The sequence below is a fragment of the Tachysurus vachellii genome, chromosome 3 (assembly GCF_030014155.1).
Source record: "Tachysurus vachellii isolate PV-2020 chromosome 3, HZAU_Pvac_v1, whole genome shotgun sequence".
In the NCBI taxonomy this organism is placed as follows: domain Eukaryota; kingdom Metazoa; phylum Chordata; class Actinopteri; order Siluriformes; family Bagridae; genus Tachysurus; species Tachysurus vachellii.
The window spans coordinates 26219739-26232184 of record NC_083462.1 but is presented as its reverse complement, the minus strand read 5'-3'; the positions used below and the strand labels follow the sequence as shown (position 1 = coordinate 26232184).

General features: G+C 39.9%; 1 protein-coding gene across 1 annotated transcript; it reads left to right on the top strand.

The window, feature by feature from the left end:
• The first annotated feature begins 92 nt into the window (after nt 1–92).
• Nucleotides 93–12074, top strand: bmp2b (bone morphogenetic protein 2b). The gene is made up of 3 exons (XM_060866490.1): nt 93–220; nt 8703–9212; nt 11088–12074. Exons 2-3 carry the CDS (start codon nt 8864–8866, stop codon nt 11966–11968), a joined length of 1230 nt encoding a protein of 409 aa, XP_060722473.1. The 5' UTR covers nt 93–220; nt 8703–8863; the 3' UTR covers nt 11969–12074.
• Nucleotides 12075–12446: the final 372 nt, after the last annotated feature.

Here is a 12446-nt window from a genome sequence, read left to right as displayed (position 1 = left end):
TTGGTTGGACATATTGGCTGCTGGCGCACTGCTTGCTTTAATGATTAATCTGATGGAGACTAACTTTTATCTTTATTATACTTCGCTGTCCAGAAGCTCAGAGCAAGTAACAACAGGTGCTGTTGTATTTTACACCTTGCACTCCTCTTTTTCCTAGTAATATTTTTAGACCTGATGTCCTGAAAACCAAGATAAAGCTGTCTACTAGATCTACAATTAGGTATTTCTGTTCACTTATGTTAAATTCATTATGACAGAGTTCTCTCTAGTTAATAATTCACAGTGTAACATATTACATTTCCAGCATTTGCTGGTTTTATTTGCTTAAAATTTTCTTACCATTACATTTCCTTAAAAGCTGTTTTTTGTTTTAATCAAATAAGCCTAGTAAACCGTCTTCATTCATGTTTAGGTCTGCGGTTCATATACCTAAAAAAACTCACCTGTAGATTAAGTCTATGTATGAAAGCTAATCTTCCGTTCCTCTGAGGTGGGAGATGGGACTTTCCTCTCCCAAGCGAACCTTTCATCATCAATTCGACCGTCAAAGCAAGAGCAAGCTTTAACGAGGAACCACAGCTTACTATTTGACAGAAGTGAACAAAGCTGGCTTTTGTGTGCCTGTTCTGGGAGGCCAGTAGCTCTTGTCATGTACATATGAAATTAATTATAAGGAAATACTAAAACACTCGGGTGGAAATTGCTTTTCACCAGATGTTCCGCATATGAGGATCAATTTAGTATTCTTAACATAGTGAAATAGCTCTATAAGTTCGAAGCTGGCCTCTTTGATGAAAGCCAATCTGTCACTCAAGGCACATAAAAAGAAGCTAAAGTTCTATGCTACTGTTTGTTCCACTTTATAGAGCCTTAGGTAACGTGATTACTTAACCAGGTTAAGAAAATAAAATATTTCATTCTTAGGTAAAATTTGACATAGTGACAAGGAGTCCAGTGTTTCTCAATGATCCATACATAAACCAAGTGAGAGGCCTATTTTTCTGACTCTGAACACTAGAGAGTGGCTTGGCAAATTAATCAGAGACGAATCACCTTCATCATTGTAAAAATTCTCACAATGTGGGTAGGTGAGGGTTGGTGTGTGTTGGTAAAATGTAAGAAGAAGAACAAAAAGAGAGATATACACTTAGAAACATTTGTCTAATTTGTATGTCTAATTCTAATTTGGAGTAGTGTAGCATGTTGTGTTACAATATGGGACCAATGAGAGAACAGTACTCTTCTTTGACCTAGCTAAGTCATTCATCAAGTTTCAATAGTAGACAGTAAGCATTTCAGTAAACTGACTCATTTACAATTTGAAAACCGTATAAATCTGTTGCATGTGATGCAAAAGATGAACAAATCAAAGCTAGCTGATTCTTACTGTATCTGCTTGGATATGTTTATACTTAAAACTATAGCTGTGAGGAACTGTATTGTAGTAGTGAGCTATAGTCATATGAGATCTGTTGATGAGCAGAACAGATTAAGGGTTGGTCTTAGAACCTGGATCAAAGAAGTGTGCACTACGGCATCTGGGGTTTGTTTACGATAGACGTAGTGGCACATTGCGGTAACAAAGTGTGTCATGAGAGAGAGAGAGAGAGAGAGAGAGAGAGAGAGAGAGAGAGAGAGAGAGAGAATTACAGACACGCTGTTTACCCATGCGGATGAATAGGCATCAGCCTCCATTTGATTTTCTGGTGTAATTTAAGGCTGCTTTTGATCCGGCTGATTATTCATTACACTCTACACTCCTGCGCCAGTTTTAACGAAGATAAATAGAGGAAACAGGCAATTAAGTCACATGAGTTAAAGACACTGGGCTGGTGAGCACATAGAAATTTACTCAACACTGTACTCCACATATGCAACGTATGCAGATTCACGTTTGTTGACATTTCATTTGTGGGGTTGAAGCATGAAGGCATGATATAATACCAAAATTCACAAGATGTTTTTAAGATTTCATTGAAAGAGGCTACATATGAGTGGGAAAGTCAGTCAAGCGTAGCCCTGGAATCCAATTTGATGAAAACGTTGTGGTCAAGGGTTAAGTCAATAGCAGAAGAAAGGTATACACATGGAGATAAGCGTTGATATGTGCGCACAATTGCATCAAGCAAAAGACACAGTTCAACACGAGGATCCCATATCGTGCCACAAGAGGCGTGCTCAGTTAAATGTTTACACAGCTGCTCTAGAGATTATTATTATTGTGAAACCACACACTTTTAATGTTGCTGTGCGGATGCCAAAACACGTCTACTTTTTACCTCCCTCCAGAGCTCACACAACTGCTCTCCATTTAACGTACAGCTAAAATACAACACACAAAGCCCTGGGACATGTTTCAGGTATAGATTTTTTTTTTTTTTTTTTTTTTTTTTAAATTTTTTATTTTAACACAGTTTTACTCAACAACAACCCAAATAAAATATTGTGGCCCATCATTCACATGATATGCCAAAGTATGGAATGCATCAGCAAAGACTATAAATTGTGTACCTTCCCATAAAATAACACAACCTTTCCACATTAACCCACTTGAATCTGTTTGACTTTCCCTTGAATGCAGTGTTTAGTTTTGTGTGTCTGTGGTATGTGCACTTAAGATTGAATCTCAAGTGTAAACCTGTGAATCAGGAGAGTGAGTTCATTGTGAGTGGCTTCAGAAGAGCATCTTCCACCAACACACTTCCAGTTAGTGAGGCCCCTGTGTTTAATAGCTAATTTAGTAGTATCATTTTTTACGGATGCTGTGGTTTATCCTGATCAGTTCATATATACTGTTGAGCTGATAGTTTATTAGGTAGCTAATAAACTGCCTATTTAGTGTATATCCACTTGCCAATGCTCTTTCTAGGGCAGGCAAAGCTTAATACGCATCAACATATTTAAAGTAATGCTTTAAATATTTAAAGTGCAGACCACCATCCAGGGATCATTAAGAGTCCTTTCTTAAAGCTGACACTTTGATGTATGCTGAATGTTACAACCCTCTCCATCTGCACATGGGTGATCAGCAGCCATGTATTCCATAATTGACATTTAATTTGACATTGCATCCATTAATCTAAATGAGTCTCTCAGCATGGAGTCTTTCAGCTCTATGTATAGCAAAGTCTCCTTGTTTCTTCAGGGGAAGCTATAAACAGCTGCTTGTGCTTAAGCGGTGAAATGTAAATCTTGACGCGGGATGTTTATGCAGCCCAAGCTTCTAATCATGCAAACGTATAATTCAGTGACATGTGGTGTCTTTACGAGGCCAGTTTGATTCAAAGGGCAGATCCCTGTATTTACCAGTCTCACTCCAAACTAAAACGGCATTACATTTCTCATCTCAATCTCTTCGATTGAAATATTTATTTACTTGAGTCACTAACGTTTTTTTTTTTTTTAAACTTATTCAGGTTCTTATCGGGTAGCAGCCAAATATACAGTGGAACACATATGAAGTTTTTCAGTCCTCTTAATCCTCTAGTTCAAACCAGAATGTGGTGCATGAAGACTACAGCATGTAATGGCAAACTATCCAACAATGTTCTTGGCAAAGTAGGCTGTGTCAGTCTTTATTGCCTGCTGTTATAATCTCTGAAAAAGGCCTGAGTATAATTTCTCTTACAAGGGCATATCATTTTTGCACATCTGAACGTTATGTTCATGCAATTCATGTTCTGTAAATTACAATTCATTTTGATAAAATCAAAATCATTAAGACTCAGCTTAATAAAAGCAAACAAAAAAAAATTATCATTACCCGGCCAACATTGTCAGACATTATAAGTATTTAAGTATTTGCGTAGGTATGAATGACCTGAGTGACCTGTTTGGTTCAGTGAATCTGTTATGTTACTATTGTCTGCTTAGCTAAAGCGGCACACGGATCCACACTGAACAACTTATATACTGATCCTCATAATTAATACAGTATGTAATCTTCAGTAGTGTCTGTGTCTACAATTTGCAAAAGGCTTCCTCAAGGGTTCAATGAGTGGAAAAGTTATACCTTTCTAAAAGGTTATTTTAGTAACTTTTACTATTTACTAACTTTTACTACTTTAAAGATTCCCCATATGGACTGTCTGGGACCAACTGGGATACATGAGAGAGACAGTGTTTTCTGCTAGTGATATTATGAAAAACTAGGTTATATAAAGATCTAAGCAGACCACATAGCATGAATCCACAATTATTTGCATATGCTTTATAGCAGTCCATCATTTAGTCCTGACAAGACCTTGCAAAACATTTCTTTCTGCTATATCTCCTGGCCTTGTTTAATATTTGCACCACATGTATAGTAATTGCTGCATTCCCCAATGGGACACGAGAGGGAGGTCTGGAGCTGTATTAGACTAAGCAGCAAAAGCTTACTTGATCATCACTGGAATGTGCGTGTACCATACGGCCAAACAACTGTTAGCACGGTATAAGAGGGCTCCGTCTGCAGAGTCATCTTCGTGTCTTGTTTCCAGACAGTCGAGTGGAATGTGGGTGATGACAGGAACACTACTCAGCCTAGTGTAGAATACAGCAGAGAAGCAAAGACTCTCTGATAGCAGCACAATAACAGCGACTCTTCATCAGCTACCTGTGCCGTGCAATAACATGAGGCTTGTTTCAGACATAGGGACAGATCACTGCCAAAAGTCTACGTTCTCCACTGACAGGGACTTTGGCTTCAGACAGGAAGGTTTAGAGCTAAAAAAATAAAGTAAAATCACACGGCTTACATTTGCATAGCTCAGTCCCAAAGTTATGTTGAAATAGTCATGATAATTGCACTCAAAGAAGCCAAAATCCCTATGTGGTTTTACCATGGTTTGGCAACATACTGGCAGCCAATCAAACTTGAGGGTTTTTTGAAATGAGGACGTGAATTGAGGCAACCAACAGATGGCATTGCAGTGTCTTTATATTTACATTTACAGCATTTGGCAGACTCCACATATTACACGCTCATACAGTTTGCTACCATAATTTACCATTAGTTTTTAGTAACTAAAGTTTTAATTTAGTATTTTTTTTTTTTTTTTACAAAATATTAAGAAAATAAATTATTCCTACAATTTACTAGGTTTTTGTGTCTTTTAAAATCTTCTATTTTTTATTCATTCATTCCTGATTTATTACAAAACTGTTTAAAATTGCTTGAATATATATTTTGTTTGCCCATTTAAATACAACAGAGTGACTACCGATAGCTGTGATCCTACGGCCTATAAAGACTGAAGTATCTGCGCTATAGATTGAGATAGCTACTGCAAAGTGGTGGGTCAAAGCAGGATTTTTCTCTCAGTATGTTTCAGTTCCTCAACAGGGTTCTATCTAGGACAGAGAAAGTAACTGGCTTTGACCTCAGTGGGCCTCATGCTAGCAGCTTGGTGTAAAAGAGTATGATAGAAGAACCAGATAAGTTTTCATCCAATCAGCAATAATCACATCAAGTGCAACTACATTAGACACAACAAATTTAGTTTTTTTAATGAGATATCAAAGTGTAGATATTAAAGTATAACACACTCATACATGTGTGCACCCACACACACACCCTGCACAAAGACAGATATGCAAATACATTGCAGTAGAGCCTGTGGACACATTCTCTACTTAAGGACTCAGGCCCCGCCAGCAGACAATAAAGGAAGATAAACATTCTTTTCACTCTCCCTAATCCCCTTGTTTTCGGTAATTAAGGCTACTTAACACGTATTGTGAGGTGTTATCCCTAAATCTAAAACACCTTTGGCCGGTGGAGGGTTTAGAGCACCAAGTTCATGACCTGATGTTTTCACAACAACCAAGCAATCAGTAAAAAACAAAAGCCTTACAAAGAAAGAGATCGGACCAAATACTGAAGTCCACTATCTAAAAAACTTCTCATTCCTTTGTGTGCCAGTGAAACCATACATGCACTCTGGCTGAAACAATTTCATTAAAGATGAATATAATTGGCTGTTTTTGACAAACTGTTGCCAGACCACCGTCTCCCGCTAGTAATTTCATTAATTCAGTTCAAAGTGATCAATTGATCAGTGCATTAAACACTGATTTTTGAGAGACAGTGAGGCAGGGAGTAGCATCACCTCAGGAATGGAATGCATCAGTGTATTTTAATTGCTAAGTGGATGATCCCGGATTATCCCTCATAAGATGTTATTGTCTTGGAAGTAGACAAAGATCTTTTGATCTCAATGGAGTTTAATCTGCTGCCATCTCTCTCAGCCCAATAGGCCAGCTGCTTTTGTCAAAACAAGCCTGCTATCATCACATAATTGAAATGAATACCTGTAATCAATGAAGTGTTTTCATATGCTGATTCCCCCAACATAAACATTGTTTACTAAGCACATGTATGCTTTCAATATCAATGGCTTTCCTCCTTGTTACTAAACCCTTTTACTACACACACACACGCACACACACACAGATGCACACACACATATATACATACACACACAAATTTTGGGGGTCACATCATTACAGCAGATTAAAGCATTAATACATTTACCTTCCTGATATAAAAGAAAAGGAAATGTGACAATTTTAATAGCAAAGAATACTAATGATTTTTTTCTAAGGGGAAAAAGGGGTTGGTTTGCTGAGATAATCCTGTCCCCCTCCCTTCCCTGGATATTCACTGACAAGAGTATCAGACGTTAACTTATCCACCTCTGTCCTCGAGTTTGCAATGACAACAGAATGAATTATCTGGGGACTAGAAATGACCGGTCACTAACACCCTTAATCTCCTTAATCCACAGAACCAAAGGCATCATATTTGCCAGCTTTGTGTCAATCAATGTTAATCCAGGTTGAAAACATGATTCCCTTGAACGTAAATTATAGGTCGTCAAACTGACCACATGTACCTTTGCATTGATCAGAGACACATAGAGTAATAACTAAAACTATTCAAGGTAAACTCTGTGAGACTGGAAGATAAAGTCAGTAATGGATGTGTTTTTTTTTATTGTTGTATGTTGTTTAATTGCTATAGGTATTTGGTTGTTACAATGTTGTTGTAGTTGTTGAACTCCAATATTAATAAAACTTAAACACTGTGTAAATGGAGTTCTGTCATTTGAAGTGTTACATATTTGCCCGGATAATCGCTTTATACTCATAATATAATCCTTTGCAGTGTGTGTGTGTGTGTGTGTGTGTGTGTGCGTACGTGCGCGCGCGCGTGTGCGCATGGTTTCCATCCTGGGCGCATTGGTCCCCAGTTGCGAAATGTTTGAGTAGCTGTGTCCTAAACTGTAGCTATGGTCCTACTAGGTTCGTTTGTAATTATTATATTATCTGCTCATGAATCAGTCTTTTTGGTAAGAAAAAACGTCCGTTTTAGTTTTTTAATTAAAAAAAAACAAAAACAAAAACTAATTACAAATGGTGAGTTAAGACTGTAGATTTCTGCATGAACTTTGTGTAATGCGAGCAGTAACGGTTAGGTACAACATCTAAATAAGGCGCAAAAGGGCGCAGCTCAAGTCTTTACGCACCGAAACCGACACGCTTTCGCGTAGGACGCATGATGGATGACAGTGTCCACTGGTGACATCACCCGAAAACATAAAGTCTAGAGCCTTGATCAGTGCGCGCTGCAATCTCCGCACCCACGGTAGCGCGCGCTAACACGCGGAGATGACGTTCCAAAGTGAACACTCGCACAATCCAGGACTTTAACAGAGCTACACAGACTTCACTTGGCTAAGGGTCTACGAAAAACAAAAACATGTCCAAACGAGTGTTTTTTTGTTCTCACCGCTCAAGTTTGTGCAGACGCGTTCGTTTGACCTTATAATCACTTTAAACTCCGTGCGAGCGGCTCTGGTTCCTAGCTTGGCACGTATCAACACGTATTTGGCGAGTATGTGCGCGAAGAGGCGAGCTAAAGAACTAAATCGCGGCGACCGACTGCAGCACTTTTATTTATGATATGTAAAAAAAAATCGCTATGGATTAACGTGGATTATTGTGGAATTTCAAGGACACTGCCGCAGGGGGAAAAGACTGATAACCAGATCACCGGCTGTGTGGTAATTCTTCACAAATTAGGTTTAGTGGGCTGGAGGAGTGTTACATCTTCCTGGGACATCTTCTAAAGATAATTGAAGGTGTTTGGGACATTCAGGTGTTTGTCATAGGCGTCTACCACCTGTAGCTCAAAGTCTCTCTCTCTCTCTCTCTCTCTCTCTCTCTCTCTCTCTCTCTCTCTGCGCCTACTCTCCCTTTATTTAGCTGTAAAACTGGCTGGCACGCGCGCGCAGAGCTGCAAACCCTAAAACCGCACCGAGTTTCTTTTTAGCCTCTCGCCCAGAGCCTCTCTCTCTCTCTCTCTCTCTCTCTCTCTCTCTCTCTCCCTGACTTTTCCTTTTATGCCTGGCCTGATGTTAAGGTCTGAAGGCAGAGTGTGTAGTGTAGACATTTCAGTGTACACCCCCCACCCAGACCGTGCCCCTCTTATCTCAGTTTAATTGCAGCCTCTATGTCTGCTGTTTTCGCGTCTCCTTTTTTCCAGATTCTTCTTTGATTCACCGTCTCATCTCTACTCGTTGTTCGACATCCTCTGTAGTCTCCCTTACGTGCTCGATCTCTTTGAGGATATTATTATAGCCCGCGGGCGGGGATAATATCCCTAAACTTTTTTTTAATTGAAGTTGCTCGGCTTAAAGTGCGCCATCTACCTTCAGAACGCCTCAGATCCGGAGATCACCGGTTTGTGTCGAGAGAGTGAGAGCGGGCTGGAGGCTGGGCGCTCGCGCGGATCGGGGGTCCATGCGCGGTGTCGCTGCCTGACGCGAGCTCGGCCCGGGAGCTCTAAGCCGTCCTCCTCTGTGCCCTCTTTCTGATAATGGTAGCCGTGCTCCGCTCGGTCGTGGCGCTCATGCTGCTGCTCGGTCAGGTGTGGCTGGGCGCCGCCGCCGGTCTCATTCCCGACGTGGAGCGGCGGAGGCACGCACCCGAACACTCCGAGCGCTTTCTGCGCGACTTCGAGCTCCGACTGCTCAACATGTTCGGTCTAAAGCGAAAACCCACGCCGAGCAAGGGAGCCGTAATACCCCAGTATATGCTGGACCTCTATTATATGCACTCAGAGAATGGAGACCAGAAAAGCATCCGGCGGCCCAGGAGCATCATGGGGAGGCACGCGGAGCGCGCGGCCAGCAGGGTCAACACCATCCGGAGTTTCCATCATGAAGGTGAGAGCTCCTTTTCCACCGGTGTATCACTGGTGCAACACATCTTATCATTCCATCATGCTGTTCAGTGACTTCTTACATTTTAAACCCATTTTTCCTGAAATAATAGTACTATAGTGTCCTGCTCGGTCTGTAACCATTACAGTGTTATGTAACGCAGAGAAAGCATACCTACATTCCACAAAGGATGCTTATTTTAGCATTTTTACTCTGTTATTAAGGAGTCAAAAATGTATCCTGACGGCAACCTCTGTGGAAAAAGTTTTCATTTCCCAGACAGAATGCATATCTATGTACCTGTACCAGGAGTGTGCCAGGAATCTGGCCATTGCACTATAATATCATGACAAGGGCATGAATTGTTTTTTTTTTTACTGAGACATTGACATAAATCTTTTAGCACTAACCTTTTTGAATGGACCCTGGATTTTACCTTTACATCAGAACGTGATATAGATACCTCTACTTATAAGTGTATATTTACAATTACTCCCATTTTTGGCAAATCATTTAACGTGACTTTTTTTGTACTTCTCAGTAGCATTTGTCAGTCTGTACCCTATTGGCACACTTTGATTAAAATGAATTCAGGTCATGTGAGAGTTTTTAAAAGTTTGCTTGAGGGAACATATGAACTATATTTAAGTCACAACCTTGAATCTTTAGTCTTGCTTGGTGTATTAGTATTTTTTTGTGAACGGTACATAATCAGTTTGTTTGCAGTAAATTAGGTGGCACGTGAGGTTTTAAAGCAAGTATTCTTGAGTCATTCAGGCCACTGAGAGGCCGCTTACAGTGTTATGGATTTGCATGGATGACACCCAGTGGTGGTCCTCACATAGAGCAAACGGCAGCTTTGATCATTTGTCAGCGTCTTGGCTGGTGGTCAAATATTGTGTGATTTTATAAATGCAAGGAACAAATTCTTTTTCGTTTATAGCAAATACAGTTCAATACTTTCATGCCATAACTTTACTTGCTTGTGGTTTAGCATGTTAAAACATTTGTAACAATAAGAGATAGATTTAGGATTAAGGTACATTCATTAAAAAAAGCATCATGTAAACATACAATAACAATTATACCACATTGTCTCCCAAATAATATTATCTTCTTTTTTTGGTGTGTGATAGCATCTATATCTTAAACCACTAGTGATACAGACCTGCATACCCTGGAACTGTCATTAGCTCTTGCCTCCTTGTTTTGCCACAAACAGAAATTAGGAATGTTATACACTCACAACTGGGGTTGACTGCTTCAGACAAGCCCTTACATGTTCACAGAGTTACACAGGGATTGACTAAGAGGGAGAAAACAGAGAATCAAGAAAGAGAAAAAGATGGAAAAGGAAAAAAGCATGAAAGAAGGATCAGGGCTTTCCCACATCAAATAAAATCTGCATGTCATTTTAGTTGATTATGGAGCAGATAGGTTGGATTATGGAGAATGGAATTTCCAAAATGTTTCTTTTAAAAAAAGATTAGAGGCTTTTGTGTAAGATTGTCTTTTGATTTGTTAGGTCTTCTAAGAAAAAAGTTGGCTTTTCATGTGATGATCACAGAATTTTTATTAAAGGAGGTGTTTGAAGCATCCAAAAATTGCTTGACTACAGCTCGTCAAAACTGCTCCGGCACACTTAGCTGTCTAAGTGTCTTTAAATAGCTTAACACCTGGTCTAACTAACACTTAAAGCAAGCAAAGACAGCTCTGAGGCAAACCTAAAAGAAAGGTCATTCTTTCACGTTGGCTGTAGAGAGCAATGACTTTTAACTTTGAATTTTTAAGCATAGTATATTTAATATGAAGGATAGTCTTTAACCATGGCTGCAATATTAATTGTCCACTTTTAACAATACATTTTTTTCCTTTCAGAGGCATTAGAGGCTCTGGCCAGCCTGAAAGGAAGGACCACACAGCAGCTGTTTTTCAACCTCACTTCAGTCCCGGCAGAGGAGCTCATCACGGCTGCAGAGCTACGCATCTTCAGAGACCAGGTGCTCAGTGACCTTAAGCAGAGCAACACCAGCCGTGCTGGAGCCTTTCAGCGAATTAACATATTTGAGGTGTTTAGGCCAGCTCATTCCCCCTCACAGGAGCCTCTTACCAGACTTTTGGACACTCGTCTGGTGCAGGACTCACACTCACGCTGGGAAAGCTTTGATGTTAGCTCAGCAGCAGCACGCTGGGCCACACAGCCACACCACAACCATGGCCTCATGGTGGAGATTCTGCACCCAAACGGGGCCAGTGATGGTGAGGAGGCAAAAACAAGCAGGAGTAGTCACGTGAGGGTAAGCCGGTCCCTTCATCCTGACATTGAATCCTGGGCTCAGGCTAGACCACTGCTGGTCACTTATAGCCATGATGGCCAGGGCACTGCAACACTCCACAGAGAAAAACGGCAGGTGCGGCGGCCTCCAAAACGACGTAAACCCCAGAAAGCCAACTGTCGGCGGCACCCACTCTATGTAGACTTTAGTGATGTGGGCTGGAATGTGTGGATTGTGGCGCCGCCAGGCTACCATGCCTTTTACTGCCAAGGCGAGTGCCCGTTCCCACTGTCAGATCATCTGAACTCCACCAACCATGCCATTGTGCAAACGCTTGTGAACTCTGTGAACTCTAATGTGCCACGAGCATGTTGCGTACCCACAGACCTCAGTCCCATCTCTCTGCTCTACCTGGATGAGTATGAGAAGGTTGTCTTAAAGAACTACCAAGACATGGTGGTGGAGGGCTGCGGATGCCGATGAGAACAAAACTCATGAAGTTTATGAAGACTTTTTTATTTATATAAAAGAACATTCAAAAAGAGTTATTTAGTTATTTTGAAAAAAGATGTATATATATATATACACACACACATATATATATATATATATATATATATATATATATATATATATATATATATATATATATATATATGATTATATTTATGTTGACCAAAAATGGGAAAATAAATATTTTAATGAGTATTTTGATTTTTCAGTGGTTTTGAAAATGTCCAATGTACATTTCAGTGCAAGAGCACATGAATTATGAAGCTCAGATTTTTAATATGTATTTATTTCATCATAACCACTTTATTTGTAAATGAATTATGTGTATTTATCATAAAAATATACGATCTCCCATTGTGTCTTTGGGAATATGTTATTTGACAAATTTGTTTTATTTATTTATGTATTTATATTTATGTACTATGTTCTTAAATGCTACATCCCAAAT